Source organism: Equus caballus, chromosome 3, assembly GCF_041296265.1.
Source record: "Equus caballus isolate H_3958 breed thoroughbred chromosome 3, TB-T2T, whole genome shotgun sequence".
Taxonomy (NCBI): Eukaryota; Metazoa; Chordata; class Mammalia; order Perissodactyla; family Equidae; genus Equus; species Equus caballus.
Window position 1 is genome coordinate 6285809 of NC_091686.1, and position 21715 is coordinate 6307523.

The 21715-nt window shown below is 37.8% G+C and overlaps 1 protein-coding gene across 2 annotated transcripts in view; it reads left to right on the top strand.

Annotated features, from left to right (window-relative positions):
- FTO (FTO alpha-ketoglutarate dependent dioxygenase) overlaps positions 1 to 21715 on the top strand; it is a 348533-nt gene that overhangs the window by 120477 nt on the left and 206341 nt on the right. For both annotated transcript variants that reach the window (XM_005608264.4, XM_023636997.2), the window contains one exon: positions 1509 to 1652. In XM_005608264.4, coding sequence (XP_005608321.2) covers positions 1509 to 1652 — 144 coding nt within the window. The remainder of the gene's footprint in view (positions 1 to 1508; positions 1653 to 21715) is intronic.

The window sequence follows — 21715 nt, forward strand, 5'->3', positions numbered from 1 at the left end:
AGGAGCTCTTTATTATGTTAAAAAAAAAATTTCCTGGCTATGCTTCCTTCTTTATATTTCCATGTGAGTTACAGAATCATCGTGTCCGGTTACCAACCCCACTCACCTAAAAATCAATCCTGTTGGTATTTTTATTGTGTTTATGTCAGACTTGTAGATGAGTTTAGGGAGAACTGACATTTCCATGATGTTCGGTCTTATCTCCCAAGAACATAATATGTCTTTACATTTGTTTAAATCTTCTTTTGTCTCCTTCAATAATATTTTAAAGTTTTTCCTCATGTAGACAGTGCAAATGTAAGAATCTTACTAGATATTTTTACATGCATACTTTTATAGCTAACATTTTCTTAACTGGCCTGTTGCTTGGGAAATATTTTTCCTGATTGATTTGCCGATAAATAATCATATCATTTGCAAAAAAATATTTTTTCCTATTAAAAAATCTTTTACCTCTTCTTTTGTCTAATGAGGACTCCTCTGTTATGCAACTCCAGAAGGCACCAGAATAATGATGAGTCATTGTCATGATAAGGGACATTATTTGCTAATGCTTAACTTTGGCAATGTTTCTAATGTTTCCCTATTAAAATATGATGCGGGCTTTGGGGTTGAGATAGGTGAGTATTTTATCATGGTAAGGAACTGGCCATCTGTTCCTGTTTTATTGAGGTTTTTATCATGAAAGCCTGTATTTTATTGAATACTTTTGTGTATTTCAGGTGACTCTGGATTTTTGTTTTGTTTTGTTTTGATCTCTGAATTTGATGAATTTTAAGTATTAAGGTTTTATACAGTGAACTATCCTTGTGTTCCTGGAATAAGTTTTACTTGGTTATGGGATGTTATTCTTTTAATATGCTGCTGGATTTGGGTTCTATTTCCTTATATTTAGAAGTTTTGCGTTGATTTTCAGATGTGATATTTGTGTGTGTGTGTGTGTGTGTGTTCTTTTTGGATGTAGATACATATTGCTCTATCTTTGTGAAAAGAATTTGGGAACTTCTTTTTCTATGCTCTTAGACAATTTAAAGTATATTGAAATTACCACTCCTTAATTTGGTAAAATTCTCCTTTGAAACTCTGTGGGCCCCTGTTTTCCTCAGAGAGAGTTCTCTGACAACTTCCTCTAGACCTTCTGTGGCTTATTTAAGCTTTTCTACGTCTTCTGGGGTCAATTTTGATAATTAATATCTTCCTAAAAATCTATGCATTTAATCCAGATTTTCTAATTTATTTGCATGGAATTGAACAAAATAATCTTCTTTTATTTTTCTTGGTATCTGTGATAATTTCCTAACCATTTTAAGATTTTTTTAAATTAAAAAATAAATGATGTGTTAAAAATAGTCTAAAGAAGTTTTTTTTAAAAATATGACATAAAGGAGGATATAGTTCATAGCATCCATATTTTAGTAAAACTTCAATTACTCCTAACGTAACTATTATAACACCCAGAACTTTAGATGAAATATTTCCTTTCTGATCACTTTCTTCTCTTTTGACAGGCCCTGAAGAGGAAAGTGAGGATGATCCTCAACTCGAAGGCAGAGATCCTGATATCTGGCATGTTGGTTTCAAGATCTCGTGGGACATAGAGACGCCTGGTTTGGCAATACCCCTTCACCAAGGAGACTGCTATTTTATGCTGGGTAATTAGGAGGATTAGAACTATAGTGATGCTCTAGTGTCTTAAGTGTTAGATTATTGGGTGTATATTTTGAATATGTCTTTTGAAATAAACTTTTCAAGTATTTTATAGTGATAATGAAACTTGTATATGTACGTAAGTAGATTTTTTCATGGAGATACTGCTAATTTTTAAAAGTTACTTTTCTTTTCATTCTCTGTGTTCATGGAGTTCCCCAAAGTGTGCTAAACGGTTTTCAGGATTCTTCATCAGAGCTACTAAATCATCTAAATCAACTTATCAGTGTGAAATTTTTAATATATTTCCCTGTCTATATAAGTTCTCAGTGAGAACGTTTTTTCTAGTTTTGCATTTAATTTCTTTTCAAGAGCAGCTGGCCTAACACCGAGGCTTTCTCTCCACTTGTCATTTGGTTCTTCAGGAAGCAATATTTCAGCTGTGCTTAGGCTAACCAAAGCTGGGGGGTTTGTGGAGCTTTGTTTGCTTCTTTGCTGTCAGTTTTTTGTTTTGTTTATGGTCTTTCTACTTGTTTTTCAATGCACAGTGTGCAAACAGTATCTTTTTTACTCAAAAGCTTCTCAGTCTTTGTTCTCTCCTTGGCTCTGGCTCTTGATTATTCAGAGTTATTTAATTTTAAGTTCATCCCACTCTTACCTCCTGGGGGAATCTGCTGCTGTTGGTTTTAGAGCCAGGAAGCACCATGGCTTTAACCCAGCGTTTATGATGAGAATGATTTCCCGATTAACTGAGTATTTGTAGAGGGCCCACCGTGTTCCACGTGCTGCGGAAGGTTCTGGAGGACGTTGGAGATGGATAAAACTTGGTCCTTGCCTTCCAGGAATTCAGAGTTTTGAATAGCTCTTTAGGCCGTTATCTCATGAAGTGTTTTCCCAATTTCAGTCATTCGCACATCAGCTTCAAGGTTCTTCTCATATCCATGTGCTATTGCACTATTACTTATGTGATAGTTCTCTCTGAATAAACTCACTTTTTTCTTTGACTGAAATGAATTTATTTTAGGAGATTTTATATCACTGTCTAAAATGGAAAACCAGTATCACTTGGCATGATTAGAAGAGTTTCATAAATATAGAGAGAACTGAAAGCGGTGTTAAGTGCCTGCTCCCTTTGTTTGCTGAGGACCCTGAGTCTGCGTCCAGTTCCGTCTTTGTTTAGTGACTGTTAGAGAGGTGTTAACTACATAGTGGTACCAATCTGAGCCTTTCTCCGTGATGTAGGAGAGATTGAAAGGTCATTATGCAGGCGTTACTTTCTCCTGGTTGATTAGATGGTACTTAATGCTGTGTCCCTTTACCTCTTAACTTCTTCTGGTGGAGTGACTCCTGTATTTGTTGAACGCTAATCTAAATAAGCCCTAAATCTCTTGCCTTCCATTTGCGTGTTGCTTTACAGTTTATAAATCAGTTTCACTTAAGCAATCTCATTCAGTCTCCAAACAACCTTGTGAGGAGACGGGGCAGAGAATGTTCTTTTCCTAAGTAATTTGCCTGACGCCACTTCGTATGAGGCAGAGCAGGGACCAGAATGGGTTGCACGTTTCATATACAATGCTTTTCCCACCCCAAAAGGGACCGTTTGGACTTGGTCCCAGTACACTGAAGTCTCCACATGGCAGTGTTTCGAGGGTTCAAGTCTTCTCCCCCTGCCCCTGCCCTGCTTGCCGCAGGCTGAGTTCCTGTTCTGAAATCTTCGCCCCATCCTTCAACATCATTTGAGTTACCTCAAATGATTATTATTTCATTTTTTAATGTACCACCTAGTTATGGACTTTGTCTTTTTTTCTATACATATATATGTCTGAAATAAGAGTAGAGTGTGAATAACAGTCACATTTTGGGGAGACTGACAACAAGTCAAGACTTGTTTTAATCTTCTCAATAACCCTGGGAAGTGGATGTTAACTATGTTGCAAAAGAACAACTGAAGGTTAGATTGCCGCAGCTGCTTAGCCGTGGTTGCACAGCTGGTAAGAAGCAAGCGTTGGAACTTGGCATTTTATCCCACTTAGGCTCTGACACCCCATGTCAGGCCATCCTCCTCCCCCACTCGGGCACTGACCCTGCTCTGGGCTTCCGTGCCCTCCTGTCCCTCCCTCACCCGCATCCCTCTGCCTCACCTGATGGCTTTAGGACGAAGTTGTTCAGGAAGGGAGGAAAAGAAGATGACGACAATGTTCTGTTTGATTCTTTCTTTTCCGCTTCTTTTTAAAGTTTTTTTTTTTTTGCCTCAGAAATAGATTAATAAAAATATTTTAAAATTACATTGTCCTTTTGACTTATATTTTATAATGAATATACATTTTTAAATATACATTGGGTCCCTTAGGTATTGTAGGTGATAAACAAGAAGTGAGTGTTATTATTTTATAGGATCGAATATCTCTTTCTGATTTCCCAACTCCTGCCTTCAGATATAGATGAAATAGCTGCTACCCTGCTGAACTGGGTCAAGCACAGCACAATGTACCCGAAGTTTCATTTAGAATATATTTTCTTAGTAAGGTGTCATATTCAATTTCTAAAATGAATTTTCCTCCATCACCTCTTAAACAAAACAAAAATAAAAGCAACCATGGTCTGAGCCTACGTCTTCTCTTTACTTTTTAAAATCCGAATACCATAAGGAGCCATGTGGAGGGACCGCAGCCCGGTGCTGATATCTGAAATCTGAACTTCGTAGCACTTATGAAAAGGAAACAGTTTAGCTCAATTTATAATAATATATTGGTCTGCAGAGGAAGTACAGACTGAACCCTGCTGTCTCAAGTAAATACTCCAGGGGTGTCTGCTGGGGCGCGTGTCGGGTGCCTGCAATAAATCCTCTGCCTGTGGAAGTGAGTGAAGGCCCTGCTGGCAGTGCCTGAGGATACGCTTAACTGGGGTTGTCACGGTTTTACCTTTAAATTGGAATCTTTGCCCTAATCTCACAGTTAGACATGACCAGATTTGCAAACAGATTTACAATTTTCACTAATTTTCCAACCAGGACTTCAAAACACACTTAGAGGAAAAAAAAAGTACACTCTGGTCTTTCTCAGAGTACGATGATTTACTTTGCCACAGATGTTTTCCATAGACTGAATGTAACCAGGGAGTTAGGGACTTAAAAGTGGCTTGGAGACAAACCGTGGGTTTGTTTTTTGTGGAACAGATTATACAGTTCAAGGGACATCAACCCAGTTATGTTCATTAACCAGGAGCTGGTGTGGAGGTGGGATGGTTCGGGACAAAGGTGAGTGCTCTGTAAACGTTTGGGGCAAACCTCCTTTTATCCTCCCTTCACTTATTGTTATTATTTTTTACGTGTCACTCTTCAGGACTCTGTTCTATCTGGTCTCTTTACTTCTGTTTCCTTAAATCCAACTAAATCTCATTTCAAATATCTGTTGTTTACTATAACAATCAGGCATTTTAAAGCTTCAGTTATCAAGTAAAAATTCCACAGCAAAAAAAGAAAAAAGCAGTATAAATTGGAATGCACAGTATTTCTCTCTGGTTTTGCTTTGCCTTCCCAACAGTTTAGGGTAGGATAATGCAAAGGCCGTTTTCTTTGAGGTAACGGGGTTCCAGACTCACTGCGTTGGCTATTGGCCCCTCACCGTTAGCGCCTCTTTGAGTCTCCTCCTCCACCTCAGAGCCAGTGCTGATGATACCTGCCTCCCAGGGTTCTTGTGAGGCCGAGTAAGAAAGTGTGTGGGAAAGTGCTTTGCAAACTACCCTTTGAATGTGGGGACTTAGAGTGACGAGTGGGACCTGGGCCATGGCACATTGGAGAATCAGTGAGGCAAGTGGGTCACAGGAGAGTGCTGACTGTTGCGTTCTTATCCTGCTTCATGCCCTGAGTTTTGCACCTACCTGTTCCAGATAGATGTTTCCATAGCCACATAAAGGAACGACAAGGAAGTGAAATCTCACCAGTTGATTCTTGAGGGTGAGGGGATCCAGCATCTGGCCATTGTTGAATCGGAGCTCTGTGGAAGCCACAGTCTTACCTTGGTGGAGGCTGAGTTTACTTAGAAAGCCTGACCAGTAGCCTTTTATGGATTAGGTTCACCTTCTTTGAGATACCTATGGCTTAGGGCAGCAAGGCCCAGAGCACTGTGAACGTTTTGATGTGGTGTAACCGGAAAACCGGCGGGGCTTCTATTTTTGGAGTCAACGTGAGCACTCTGGTCGGAGTCTGTAGCCCTGTGAGCAGGAAGAACAGAGGCCTGTAGGCCTAGGGCTCCTCTGGGACTTAACTTGGAGACTGTGGTATCTTTGTAAATCCTCCAGGTGTCCCTCAGTCCTGCCCTGATTTAGACATTTTGTTCAAAGGAAAAGGCTTTTGTTATTTCTTCCTCTGATCCCTTTCCCTTCCTCCCCCAACCTTTGACTGACCAACTGAAGTAAAAAGTACCTATAATTTATGGCTTAATCATAAATTCTAAATAATTATACTTTATTACCTCTCATGGGTCTTGAAGTGTAGGTGCTGTGTTCTGCTTTCTGCCGAGGCAAGGGAATAATAGAGAAACAGTAATAAATTATAACTTGAGGCTGCAGTCGGTAAGCTTGAGGAATTGCCATTTAAGTGGAAAGTGCTTGAACAGCCAAATGAGCACCTGTCATGCTTATTTTCACTTTGAAAAGTAGAAACATGACAGTGTAGTCTCAACTCCTTGTCCAGTATGAACTTACCGTGTTCTTCTTGCCTTCTCAGCAATGCTGCACTGGCTGCTGCTTGCTGCTCACTTTCTCAGGGTTGAGAAGGCATCTCTCCTCCTGGAACTTTCACTCTGAAGTATGATCCTGAATGCTGACATTTTCAAACTCCTGCCTTTTGGTTTGATACCTGATTTTTTTGTATTCAGTAAAACTAGGGAGAGGGCCTGGTTCCTGGAGGCCCTGAGGATAGGAACGTGAGTGTATTCCTGGGTACTTGAAAGGGTTTGCCTCTGTCGTACACTTTCTGTCATATCCAGTCTTTTTGCTTATCTCCACGTCATTTATGTCTTGAACTTTACTTGGAATGTGTGTGATGGGTGCCTACTGAGGGCCAGGCACTGTGCTGCAGGCTTTAATATATTTTATTTGTTTCTCATAACAACCTATCAGGTAGGTAGTCCTATCTCCATTTTTTCCCAGAAAAGAAAATTGATGGGGATTGACTGCGAATGGGTATGTGGTTTCTCAAGGGGTATGAAAATGCTCTAAAATTAGTTTGTGGTGACGGTTGCACAATCCTGTGAACATACTAAGATACAGTGAATTGTATACTTTCAATGAGTGCATTGTTTGGTATGTGAATTAGATCTCAATAAAGCTCTTTTTAAGAACGGAAATTGAGGCTTAGAGAGGTAAAATAACTTTTTGAAGGTGACGTACATAGCACAGCTTGTGTTTGAATCCAGGTTTCTCTGAGACCAAAGCTGCTCTTTCTTCCACTGAACTCTGCTTCTTCACTAATTATATAGTCATGGGATCTTTTTTCTTTAAAAATGTGGAAAAAATAATTGAACAATTAATAAATACACATATATTCTCGTTGCCAAGGGTTCACATAATATGGAACTATAATAGAATAAAATGTGGACATTCTGTTTTACCTGCCTCTCCTATCTGGTCTTTTTGTAAGCATTACTTTGTAAGCATAAATATAATTATGTTAATATGTTTACATATATGTTGCTGCTGCTTTAAAAAAACACAAATGAGACTTTATAATGTATATTACTAGAGTACTTGTTTTTTTTTTTTTAAACTTAATAATATGTCCTGAAGATCTTTTCATGTTAGTACCTCATTCATATTATTTTTGGTATTAAAAAATAATATATGCATTAGGAAATAAAAATTCAAACAACTGGATGATCTAAAATGGAAAGTGAAAAACCCTTTGCCACCTGTCTGTAGGTTTCATTTCTTAGAAGTGAATACTTTTCACTGTATATGCATTTTATTCTTTAAGTGATTGCCTCTATAGCTCTTAAACATGTGCTTAATGCTCCTCTTTCTTTATCCAGCAGCTTTGAGCACTCTCAGTCTCTCCATTAAGAAAAATGTGGAATTGGCTCTCTTACACTATTACACTATTTCTCACTCTTGCTAACTTTTGTTAGTTAACATTTCTTTTTTTTTCTTTTTCTTTTTTTTTTTTAGAGACTTTTATTTATGTTTTCCTTTTTCTCCCCAAAGCCCCCCAGTACATAGTTGTATATTTTTGGATGTGGGTCCTTCTAGTTGTGGCATGTGGAGTGCCGCCTCACCATGGCCTGATGAGCGGTGCCATGTCCACGCCCAGGATCCGAACTGGCAAAACCCGGGGCGGCCAAAGTGGAGTGCGAGAACGCAACCACTCGGCCACAGTGCCGGCCCCTTAGTTTTTTTTCTTAATCGATTACCTTTATAACCAGTATATAGATACTTTCTGTTGACTTTTAGCGTGTAAGATGGAGAATTAAAGTTCTCTTTCAGCCACATCATTACTTTCACATTTCTGAAGTTTATAATGTTTACATACTAATCTGTAATTTTGATAAGACTGCCATGCTTTCTCTGTACAATCATTCTGAAATTTGAAAGCCGGTACGTAACAGTGCTTGTAATGTGTTATTTATTGCAGAAGGCAGTAGAGTGACTGGATCCGTAAACAGGAGATGTAACCCACTGTCCTCACTAAATTTGTGTCCGTTGTAGGGGAATGTTGCAATGTCAGGTCAAGAGTTTAGTCTTCATCAAAGGCTCAGAATGCATTTTGGAATTTTCTAAAAATGCCTTCTATCTGCTATATTGTAGATTCCTAAAACTGTAACTCTGCGGCACTTAAGACAGTACTCTGAACGGGGTAGGTGCTTTACTAAGTAATGATTGAATTAATGAGTGAATGGGTGAACCAAGGATTGGCTTTTTCTCTTCATTTCATGGCAATATATTTTTGCCATATAGGCAAAAGAAAATATTTATTCTGTCCTTGAAAGCTCCTGGCTGGAAAAGGTTTTAAAGTTCCTCCCCCAAACAGATGGCTGCTCACCTAATACTTAGGAATCTCCAGGGAGTCCATGGCGTTCTCTTCCTTCAGTGGCCCAGGCTTTATTTCCTTACATCCAGTCCAAAAAACCATGTGACATCATAGAATTTTCCAAATGGACACAGTGTCCGGATCAATGTGTATTATATTCTCTTCCACATCTTTTATAAGAAAACCACCAAAGGTAACAAAAATGTGTTGGTTTCTTTTGGGCTGAGGATAGGTGTTTGCTCTGAATTGTGAGGTCCTTGTCTTTCACGTGTCATTCAGTTAGAGTCGTGCTGCATTGGGGTAGTTCTGCCTCTGGGTTGGCCGGGTGGAATTTTTCCCTTTGGCTGCCAATCTTAATGTGCCCTCTTTGGCTCTCTATCTGTATAACATAAGTCCTAAAAGCATGACCTGTGGAAAAGAATTTTTCAGGCTTTTAATTTGATTGCATATCCTTTGTGTGCTTTTTGCCATTTCTGTAAAGACAGTGAAAGAGTGACCGTGAATGAAGCTTTTTTAATTTTTGCATCCTTGTTGAAGGTTTGAGCTCAGGACTACACGTTCCTCAATCAGTCAGTCCCTGCAGCAGATTTCACGGCCAGACTATATACCCCATGATGGAAATTCAGTAAGCTCTTCCTCTGGAATACTTCTTCTAGGCCCTATAAATATTTAAAACATTTGAAAAAGATATAAATCATAGTCCTTGGTCAATTCATTATAGTGACTTTGTCCTAAAATTTTGTCCTGAAATTAGTCCAGGCACAAACCTTTTTCCTTATCTTTGTCACACTGTTCCCTCCCCCTTTCATGTTTTTCCCTTCGTCTAGGTATATGGCTAACTAACCTGTTTAGGGGTGACAGTAAAAAAATGTAATACCCACAATGGCAGGAGTACCAGCTCATCAGGATGGTGGCCATAACTTTTCCTTCTGGACTATAGTGACTGGTGTAGTCTTGTCTCAACTGCTAGAGCTAAGCTTTCTGAGAGCCAGTACTGTATGACATATATTCTTGTGCTACACACAGCACTTAGTGCCTTGTACATAATAGTACGTACACCGTGTGTTTGGAGAGCGCATCCTCTTTTACTCCCTAGGTACTAGCTAGAAATCATCTTCCTCAATTGCCAGTGGAAAATCAGATGTAAGATGGGAGTGAATAAAAAGGGAAGTCAAGGTGAATGAAGGAACAGAACTTAGAGGTTTGAGTGGCTGCTTCTGTTTCATTCATTAATTTTATTTGGGAAGTTCTGGTCCCCACAGTTCACTGCCCACAGTTCAGAGCAGGGGGCCGAAGTGATGGCTCTGGGTGTACAAAGGGAGAAAAGAAGAAAACTACTTCATTGAAGTTTCCTGGCAACCTAACCTCTGTCCCTTCTCATCTTTCCGTTTCCCCAGCCCCCTCTGCCTTCCTGTCTCTTGGGAAGAGTTGCAAACTTGGAAGAGTAAAGGCAGCCCTTGCCAAAGTGGGATCTAAGTTCTTTTTGCATATTTAGAAAGCAAAAATGAATTATTAACCTCAAGAATCTATTCTCTTCACAGCCCAAGAACAAATTAAGCATTCCATAAAAGTTAATTTAAAAAAAAAAGAGGGGAAGCTGTGTACCCTGAGGTCATCTTCACCTCTGTACTTGTTTTTATAAAAGAACCTTTACACCCGTGGAAAATTGTATTTGGGGAAGATTTGCAAAACTCACCAAAGCTCTTGCTGCCTTCACAGATGGCAGTGTGCCGGTCTTTCTTTGGGGAATGAATAGTCTTTTCTGAGGATCTCTTCATTGAACATTTCCCTTTGGACCTTTTAAAAATAATAATACTTAGTGTTTTATATTTTATTGCTAAACACAAAAGTAATAATATATGTCATCCAGTCAAAGATGCCATCAATTTTAAGATGTATTCCAATTTCAGAGAGGTTGAATATAAAGAAAAAAATGTGTACGTTGGAATTAATGAAATATGGTATGTGCACATTGTAGAGAATTTACAAACTATAGGAAAGTGTAAAGTAGATAATAAAAATACATAATATCACCACCCAGAGATAAGATCATTCTTAACTATTTGGTCTAGTTCCTTCTAATGTTTTTTTCTATACTTGGGAATATATGTTTATTTTTTTCTTTTTAGAAAATAACGTCATATTAGATATAATGTTTTGTGTCTTTTAAAACATACTTTATATCTTGAGCATTTTTCCTTATTAAATATTACTTGAAAATGTGATTTTTAAGAATGGCTCAGATATTAATCCCCTACTTTTGTTCATTATACTCATTTCCATTGTTTTGATATCATATGCATTGCTCTGGTGAACATTTTCATACATATATCTTTGTCTATGATTAGATTATTTAGGATTTTTCTATGATTATTTCTTTGATTATTTAGAAATAATCGTAGATTATTTAGGAAAATTTAGGAAAAATTACTAGAAGTGGAATACCCAGGTGAGGGTTAGGAGTATGGATATTTTAAAACTGTACATATTATAGCGTTAGAGTGTTATTTAGAAGATTGTTTATTTTACATTCCCACCTGCAGTGTATGAACTGTGGTTATCAGTTAGTTCCATCAGCCTGCTTTACCTCACACTAGACGATAGTAGGCATTACAATTTAAAAATATTTTTGCCAGCTGAACCGGTGAAAATAAGATACTGCAGTTTTAAATTGCATTTCTTTATTTATTGATGAGGTTGAACATTTTCTGTGTTTCTTGGCCATTTGTATACTTCTTTCTGTTACTATTCATTGGTTCATCATCTTTTGCCCATTTATCTGTTGAGATGTAAATGTTTTTCATGACGTTTACTGTATTCAACCCTTCTGCCCACTTCCCAGGTATTTTTTAATGTACTCTTTTGGATTTTTGACTTAGATTTTGTAATATATTATTTTTTTAGGGGAAGCATCTTTGCTTTCAAGTATTATTTTTTATACTTGCATTATGTTAAATAAGCATATTTGAAATTATTTAACTACTTATATGCTCACTGGTATTCTTTTTATACTGGAGTTTTAATTATTTTGGTTACTCTTCTTGGTCAGCTACAGTATAGGTTCTGACCGTGTTTTCGTGAAGACTGGTCGCAGAGGAATGGCAGTAGCACATTCTCTGAGTCCTTGCATCATCCGCAAGTGAGTTTCTCTGCCTTCACATGTTCCTGTTTCCTTGAATAGCTACAGGGTTCTTGAGTAATAAACTTTCCACCTTAAAAACTCTGTGGCTGTTGTTCCGTTGACCCCTGATATTTAATGTTAGGGAGGTGACTGAGGCCATCTTCATTTTGATTCTGTTGTGGAAAATTATGTTTTCTTTGGACATTTGTATCATTTTATGTTTAGTTTTTGAACAGAATATGTTTATCTACTTGGTGAACCATTTTGAAGTGCAGACTCAGGCCTTTTCACTACTTTGGAAATATTCTTCTGTTATTTCTTTGATTGTTCTTTCATCTCTCTGTCGTCTTTTTTTCTAAGATTCCTGTTATATGTATTTTGGCTTCCAGAATGTATCCCTCATGTGTTATCTTTTCTGTCACTGATTTTCATTTTCCCTCTCAGTTCTAGGAGAATGTTTTGGAGTTCACTCATCCACGTCAGTGATTTGATTTTTCTGGAGTGTGTGTTCTCTTGTTCGTTCATCTATCATCATTTTAAGTGAAGCAATACTGTTAGAAAAAACCAACTCCAAGCAATCTTTCCTGATGTCTTACTGTTCCATCTTCATGTCTGATTGCCGCATTTTCACAGATGCAGTGGCTTCTTGAATCAAGTGTCTTCTTGAAATATTGAAAATTTTATAAAAATTTTTTCTTGTAGTTTGAGTAAAACTTTTTCAGAAGAAACAGTTTCAACCAAAGTGGTTTCTTTCCTTTGAACTGCAGTATTTTTGCATGAGTTTAGCGACTTGTCCTTGTCTGTTTCTCCTTACAGGGGGAGGACTGGTACTGCCTCATAGACGAGTAAGTGTTGAGACAGCTTCTGTGAAATCTGAGTATTAGATTCCTGGCCAGATCCTTCACTTGAAGAAAGAAGGAAGAAGATGCATCCTTATATGGCCAGATAGGAGATTTGTGAAACTGAAGTGTACTGAATAGCTTGTTTTTGGCTTTATGTGGTATAGATGCTTGCAGTATGAGCAAACCCTGGCAGCCTTGGGCCCATCCCTGGCATACCTGCTTGCTCCCATTTCTTACCTCAGTGATGCCTGCTTCTTTTCTCAAAGTGGTGGCTTGTGCCAGCAACACATCCTGGGGTCTGTGGGTCACAGGTTGTGTGCATATAATGCTGCTCTACAGAGGCAAGAGGGCTGCCCCTGGTGCCCCTAGCCTCTTGTGCCCCCCTGCCCTTCCCCCTCTGAGTTAGAAGGTGAGCACTCCTCTCAGGATCTTCTCGATATGTTTATGGAGATGCTGCTCTTTCAGAGTAGACAGTCAAGTGTCAGCCTTCTTTAATCTCATCCCACCTATACTATATCCAGCACAATTCCTTGCAGTTTCTGGCATATTGAGCACTTTTCCCTAATATTTAGTGCTGAAAGAAGTTTTGATCTCTTTTAATATTCTGTTGATCGTCTCATCGGGAATCTAGGAATGGGGCAGGTAGAGGCCTGAGTCTATCCTGACATCTTGCCAGGAAGCTTCCCCCCCACCCTTTCCTTGCCTATTAAATTCTGAAAATGTTCTCAGTCATGGATGTCCCCACATCTAGGAAAAATAAGGTCATAAATATTAAGATTGAGGGATGAGAACGGACAGGTGAGTGAGAATGAGAAGCTTCAGTGACTGTGCGAGGCTGGCAGATTGGATTTCAGTATTGAGCTCGTTTAGCTCAGGAGTGCCGTTAGCAAAGCTCCTGATTGCTACTTTAAGAAATTTGGGATGAAATGGCCCTTGTGACACACTGCACAACAAAACCAAGGAAGTAAGGGCTGGGTTAAATTTAGGGTGACCAACTGTCCTGGTTTGTCTGTGGGGAGGGGGTCTCAGGAGGTAGGACTTCAGTGTTAAAACCAGGCAAGTCCTGGGCACCAATCGATCACCCCAGTGTAAATTATACCCTTGCATCTGTGGTCTTTTTTATATGCAATGAGATTTCATGCTACAGTGAATGTCCAGAGCTCTCTTCACCCGCTGGTAGAGCACGCAGCATTTAGCCAGCAAAGAGTGAGAGCTTCTTTTCTGTTTGTTTTTTTGAATAAATTCTACAAACTCTGATTTTCCCCTTGAATATAAATTTTTAGCTGTATTCTGAGATAGCTCGGGCAAATAGGCATTCTTTAACGTTTTTCTTCTAAAAATTATTAGCAGTAGTCTTTTAAAGCTAGGAATGTCATTAGTATATTCTTTGAGATGTACAATCCGTGAAGCTTGAGCCACTTTTATAGACTTAGAGTTTTAGATAAATTAGAAGCTCTTAAATGAAAATTACAGGGTTCTTCCTAAAAGTCATAAAGGATTAGAGACAGTTGGGAGCATTTTCAAAAGAGCTGTTTGATTAGAGAGTTGCCAAGGATTTAAATAAAGGTACAGCCCCCAAGTATTGCTTCTGATGTGTTTGCCACTCGGCCTGCATCAGATTCGTTGCCCCTTAGCGGCCCTTAACAAATCTGTTCATTAAAATGGTTTTTACCCCCAATGGGATCTGTGTATCCTAATATTAATAGCATAGCCACAATAAGGATTTTATTTGGGTAGATGAGAATGGCATTTACATTTTTCTTAGAAATTGTTACAACCCGTCATGGGAATCTGGCCTGGGGAACTTCCTCCAGCCTCTGCTTTTTGTTTTGTTTTTTGTTTGACTCTGAAACCCTCTTTAGGCAAAATACTCTGGATTAACCAGAAATTCTGAGGTGTGTCCTTAACCAGAATCCTCAGAGAGGGCAAACTGGAAGAGAGAATGGTCATTCCGTCGTCTTCATCAGGCCTTAGGCTGCGCTTCTGAGCCCAAGTCTGCAGAGGTTGGATCAAGTTTGATCCTCTCTATTAGCCTGCCCTGCTGACTCTGTATTTGCGTTTAAGACTCTCGACACATCCCCAATGTTCTCATCCTCACCTTTCATTGCGTTTTGTAACACCGTTTCTACAGTGTCCTAATGTTTTGTGACTTACTCACCTTCAGTCAGTTGTTTTTGTGAAAGTCCCCAAAGTTGCTCTTCCCCTCACTTCTCTTGTCCAGTCCATTAGTGGATCCTGTTGTTTCCTTCTACAACATTCTGAATCTGATCACTGCTCACCGTCTCCCCTGCTGTCGCGCAAGTCCAGGTCACTGTCAACTGCGTGTATTACTGCTGCAGCTTCCTGACCGGTCTTCTGCTTCAAATCTTGTTCCGTTTCAGTCTTCTCTCTTTTCTGTAAAGCTACCACGGTGGTCTATTTTCAAACCTAAATCAACTTTTTTCCCTGCTTAAAATTTTCTAAAGGCTTCCCATTGTATCTAAAATAAAACCTAAAGTTTTTACCACGACCAACAGAGACCTTAATCTGTCCCACGCCCCCTCTCCCCCTTGCGCCCTGTGCTGCAGTGTGCTGGTCTTTCTTCTTTCTCAAGTACAACAAGCTCATTTCCACATCAGTGTCTTGGCCTCGGCTCTTTTCTCTGCCTGGAATTCCCTCATCCCAGATCTTGGCATCACAGGCCCTTCCTCGTTCAGAACTCCTCTCAGCCGAGATGTCACCAGTGAAGCTTCTGTAAAAGTAGTGCACTGATCCCTTGTACCCCCACTAACTCTTATGCTTGTCAGATTCTCCTTTATTTTCTCCATAACACCTGACATCTGGATTTCTTGTTTATTTATTTTCTATCTTCCCCATCATAATGTAACCTCCACGAGAGCAGGGACTCTCTTTTGTTCACTGGGCGTAGAATAGTACTTGGCACTTGGTAGTTGCTCACCCGAATATTAAATTAAGTAATGCACATAATAGTTTGCCTTTGCCATGAGAACACGCTGAGAGAATAACTTTATATGTAACTGTATATATCATTGGTCTCAAGATGGAGAGTAAAGAGTTTTCTGAAGAATTTTCAGTTGATAATTTTTAAAAAAATGAAGTTTATGTTTTAGAGCAGTTTTAGATCCACAGCAAAATTGAGCAGAAAGTACAGAGAATTCCCATATACCCCTGCCCCCATGCATGCACAGCCTCCCCCACTGTCAACATCCTCCCGCACTATCAACATCCTGCCCCAGAATGCTACACTTGTCACAATCAGTTAACCTACATTGACATGCCATTATCACCTAAAGTTCACATTTTGTGTGAGTTCACTCTTGGTATTGTATATTTTATGGACTTTCACAACGTATTATGATGGATAGCCATCATTACAGTATCATATAGAATAATTTTACTGCCCTAAAAATACTCTGTAATCCTCCTATTCGTCCTCTATCCCCCGACTCCAACTTCTGGCAGCCACTAATCTTTTTACTGTCTCTATAGTTGCACCGTTTCCAGAATGTCTTATAGTTGGAGTCTTACAGCATGTAGCCTTTTCAGATTGGCTTTTTTCACGTAGTAATATGCATTTCAGTTTCCTCATGTCTTCATAGCTTGATAACTCATTTCATTTTAGTGCTGAATAATATTTCATTGCCTTAATGTGCCACAGTTTATTTATCCATTTACCTGCTGAAGGTTGGTTACTTCCAAATTTTGGCAGTTATGGATAAAGCTGCTATAAACATCATTTGCAGGTTTTTGTATGGACATAAGTTTTCAGCTCATTTGGGTGAATACCAAGGAGTGCAATTGCTGGATCTTATGGTGAGAGCATATTTAGTTTTGTAAGAAACCACCAAAGTGTCTTCCAAAGCACTTGTACCATTTTGCTTTCCCACCAGTAATGAATGAGTGTTCCTGTTGTTTCTTATCTGCATCAACACTTGGTCTGGATATCGGCCATTCTAATAGGTGTATAGTGGTATCTTTTTGTTTTAAGTTGCAATTCCATGACAAATGATGTTGAACATCTTTTCATATGCCTATTTTTCATCTCTATATCTTCTTTGGTGAGTTGTCTGTTCAGGTCTTTTGTCCATTTTTTAATAGTCATTTGTTTTCTTATTCTTGAGTTTTAAGAGTTCTTTTTTCATTTTGAAAAACAGTCCTTTATTGAACATGGCCTTTTGCAAATATTTTGTCCTAGTCTGTAGCTTATCTTCTTATTTTCTTGGCAGTGTCTTTCACAGAGCAGTTTTTAATTGTTTTGAAGTCCAGTTTATCAATTATTTCTTTCATGGATTGTGCCTTTATTGTTGTTTCTAAAGGGTGTCTTTACCACACCCAAGGTCGTCTAGATTTCCTCTTATTTTATCTTCTAGGAATTTTATACTTATATATTTTACATTTATGTCTGTGATCCATCCATTTTAAGTTAATTTCTGTGAAAAGAGTAAGGTCTGTGTCTAGATTCTTTTTTCTTTGCATGTCGATGTCCAGTTGTTGCAGCATCGTTTGTTGAAGATACTATCTTTGCTCCATTGTACTGCCTTTGCTCCTTTGTCAAAGATCAATTGACTGTATTTATGGGGGTCTGTTTTTGGGCTCACTGTTCTGTTTCATTGATCTATTTGCCTGTTCTTTTGCCAGTACCACATCGTCTTGATTACTGTAGCTTTATAGTAAGTCTTGATGTCAGGTAATGTCAGCTTTGTTCTTCTCCTTCAATGTTGTGTTGGCTAATTTTGGGTCTTTTGCTTTTCCAGATAAACTTTAGAATCAGTTTGTCGATATCCACAAAATAACTTGCTGGGATTTTGACTGGGATTGTGTTGAATCTGTTGGTCAAGAGATCAAGTTGGGACAAACTGACATCTTGACAATATTGAGTCTTCCTGTCCATGAACACGGAATCTCTCTCCATTTATTTAGTTTTTCTTTGATTTGTTCATCAGAGTTTTGTGGTTTTCCTCATGTAGATCCTTGTACATATTTTGTTAGATTTATATCTAAGTATTTCATTTTTTGTGGCGCTAATGTAAATGGTAATATGTTTTTAATTTCAAATTCCACTTGTTTATCGCTGGCATATAGGAAAGTGATTGACTTCTGTATATTAACTTTGTATCCTGCAGCTATACTGTAATTGCTTATTAATTCCAGGAGATTTTTTTGCCAGTTCTTTTGGATTTTCTGTGTAGACAATCACATCACCTGTGACAAAGGAGATTTTATTTCTTCCTTGCCAATCTGTATACCTTTTATTTACATTTTTGTCTTATTGCATTTGCTAGGTCTTCCAGTACGAGGTCGAAAAGGAGTGGTGAGAAGAGACATCCTCGTCTTGTGCCAATCTTAGTGGAAGATCTTTGAGTTTCATACCACTAAGTATGGTGTTAGCTGTAGGTCTTTTGTAAATGTTCTTTATCATGTTAGGAAGTTCCCTCTAGTCCTAGTTTACTAAGAGTTTTTGTCATGAGTTTGTGTTGGATTGTCAAATGTTTTTCTGTGGCTATTGGTATGACCATGTGGCTTTTCTTCTTTAGCCCATCAGTGTGATGGATTACATTAATTGATTTCCAAATGTTGAACCAGCCTTGAAAACCTAGATAAATTCTATTTGGTCATGGTGTCTAGGTCTTTTTATCCATTGTTGCATTCTATTTTCTAATATTTTTTTGAGGATTTTTGCATCTGTGTTCATGAACTATATTAGTCTGTAGTTTTCTTTTCTTGTAATGTCTTTGGTTTTAGTATTAGGGTGTTGCTGGCCTCTAGAATGAGTTAGGAAGCCTTCCTTCCACTTCTGTCTTCTGGAAGAGATTGTAAAGAATTGGTATAATTTCTTGCTTAAATGTTTGGAAGAATTCACCAGTGAACTCATCTGGGCTTGGTGCTTTTTTGGGAAGGTTGTTAATTATTGATTCAATTTCTTAGTAGATGTAGGCCTATTCAGATTGTCTGTTTCTTCTTGTGTGAGTTTTGGCAAATTGTGTCTTTTCAAGGTATTGGTCCATTTCATCTAGGTTATCAAATTTGTGGGCATAGATCTGTTCATAGTATTACTTTATTATCCTTTTAATGTCCATTGGATCTGTAGTGATGTTTCTTTTTTCATCTCTGGTGTTAGTAACTTGTGTTTCTCTCTTTTTTTTTTTTAGTCTGGATAGAGGCTTATTGATTTTATTGATCTTCTCAAAGAACCAGCTTTGTTTCATTGATTTTCTCTATTGATTTCCTGTTTTTTGTTTCATTGATTTCTACTCTAATTTTTATTATTTCTTTTTTCTTCTTACTTTAGATTTAAATTACTCTACTTTTTCTAATTTCCTAAGGTGGAAACTTATATTATTGATTAGGTGGAAACTTCTATGATTGATTTTAAACCTTTATTCTTTTCTAATATATGCATTCAATATTATGAATTTTCCTTTTAGTAGTGCTTTTCCTACGTCACAAGTTTTGGTAAGTTATATTTTAATTTAGTTCAAAATATTTTTAAATTTCTCTTGAGATTTATTCTTTGACCATATATTATTTAGAAGTGTATTGTTTAATCTCTTAGTATTTTGGAATTTTCCAACTATCTTTCTGTTACTGATTTGTAGTTTAATTCCTTTGTGGTCTGAGAACAGACATTGTATGGTTTCTGTTCTTTTAAATTTATTAAGGTATATTTTTTGTCCTAGAATATAGTCTATCTTGGGGAATATTCCACATGATCTTGAGAAGAAGGTGTATCCTGCTGTTGTTGAATGAAGTAGTCTATAGATGTCAATTATATCCAGTTAATTGATGGTGCTTGTTGAGTTTAACTATGTCCTTACTGATTTTCTGGCTGATGGATCTGTCCATTTCTGATAGGAGATTTTGAAGTTTCCAACTATAATAGTAGATTTGTCTACTTCTTCTTGCTGTTTTATTAGTTTTTGCCTAAATATTTTGATGTTCTATTCTAAGACACACACACGTTAAGGATTGTTATGTCTTCCTGGAGAATTGGTCCCTTTATCATTATGTAATGCCCCTCTTTATGCCTCATAATTTTACTTGCTTTGAAATCTGCTCTAAAATTCATATAGGTACTCCAGCTTTGTTTTGATTAGTGTTAGCATGGTCTATATTTCTCCATTCCTTTACTTTTAATCCATGGATGTCTTTATACTTAAATGAGTTTCTTGTGGACAACATACAGTGGGTCTTATTTTTTCATCCACTCTGACAACCTCTGTCTTTTAATTGATGTATTTAGACCATTGATGTTTAAAGTGATTATTGACATAGTTGGATTATTTATCTTGTTAATGTTTTCTATTTGTTGTCCTCATTCTTTATTTTTAGTTTTCTCTTTGACCATCATTTCAAAAATTTTTTTCTGTCCTTGTTTCTCCCCTGAGACTCAAATTACATTTATGTTAACCTGCTTAATATTGTCTTAAAGGTCATCAATGCCCTTTTATTAATTTATTTTTTTGTAGTCTTTGTGTGCTTCATTTTTAATAGTTTCTCTTTCTGTGTATTCTGGTTCACTTATCTTTTCTTCTGCAGTGTCTAAAGTGCTGTTAATCTCATTCAATGTGATCTTTATTATTTCAGATACTACATTTTTCAATTTCAGAAGCTTCATATATATAGATATATATGAAAGACATGTATATGTGAAGGAAAGGAAAGATATGTATATATCTTATATATCTTTCAGTTTTCTCCTCTGTTACTTTTTGAATGGATGCTGGAAATTGCAAATTTTATTTGTTGGGTGCCTAATTTTTTTATATTCTTTTAAATAGCATCAGACTTTGCTCTATTGAGTAATTAAATTACTTGGAATAAGTTGGATCCTTTTCAGCCTTGCTTTTAAGCTATTAGATGGCTCTAGAGCAGCCTTTTATCTAGAAATAATTTAGCCCTACTACTAGGATGATGCTTTTCTAAGGATTTTATCCATTATCTCATGTAGTAGGAGCCATTCTGGCTGCTGAGAACACAAAGTATTCATGGCCCTGTATGAGATCTGAAATTTGTTCAGCCTACTGCTTTCTGGTGCTTTCTTCCTGCCCATAGGAAGTTTTCACGAATGCACAGAGCAGTTCTCTGCCAAAGACTTGAAGGAACCCTTGAAGGAGACAGATATCTACTTGTTCTCTCTCTGTGCAGGTTCTTCTAGTCCAATATTATGCCATCCACATCCTGTTGCCTTGGCCTTCCTAAACTCCAGTCTCTGTCTTCACGCTCAGCAAGAAGGATAACTGAAAACTCTGGGCTCTTTTTGACTCTCTCCTCCCTGCTCTGTGGCTTTGAAACTGTTTCCAGGTAGTAAGCTAGGGCAATTGTAGAGCCCACCTATTTTATTTTTCTTATCTTTAGGATCATACCTTGCAGTGTCAGAAAGCTTTGTTTCCTATTTTTGGTCTGTTTTATAGTTTTTTGAGGTAGGATGGTAAACCTTGTCACTTTTATTCCAGAATGTCCAGAAGCAGGAGTCTCTCAATTGGCATTTTGTGTCTCCTTCCTTATGTATAGAGAGAATATCATAGGTTGTTTTCTCTGACATGTAAGGGGTGTGGTGGTCTTGGCCTCTTAGTTTAAGTCATTGCCTTTCTTTCCATCTTGGGAAGAAGTCTCTGCTGCCTGTCTAGGAAATCTTGTGTTGCTGGGGAACAGAACTGTTCAGTTCTCTTCTTTGTCACAGAGGAAGTGATGTCTTAAACAGAATTGATACTTATTTTGCCTGACTTATGGCATCATTTCTTAGAATATGCCATAACTCAGCTGTTGATTTTCCTCCCACTGCACATGGCTTTAGGCATATTCTTCAGCTGATGAATTCACCACCTACTCCAATCTTGGGTTGTGAATCCATAGGCTTGAATTCTGCTCTGAGGGCCAGAGCTTTGTAACATGCTGACTTGGTTGGTTTGTTGCCCGGAAAGTTTTTAGGGTGAAATTGATACTTTGATTGGGGAGAGAAAGAGGCAGATTTTCAGAAGAGACATGTTCAACTCCAAATAATATAAAAGAATTTTGGCTTATTCTAAAGGCATAGTTAGAATTAGATATATCATGAGAAAGAGAAAGAAGTTCAATCCGTAA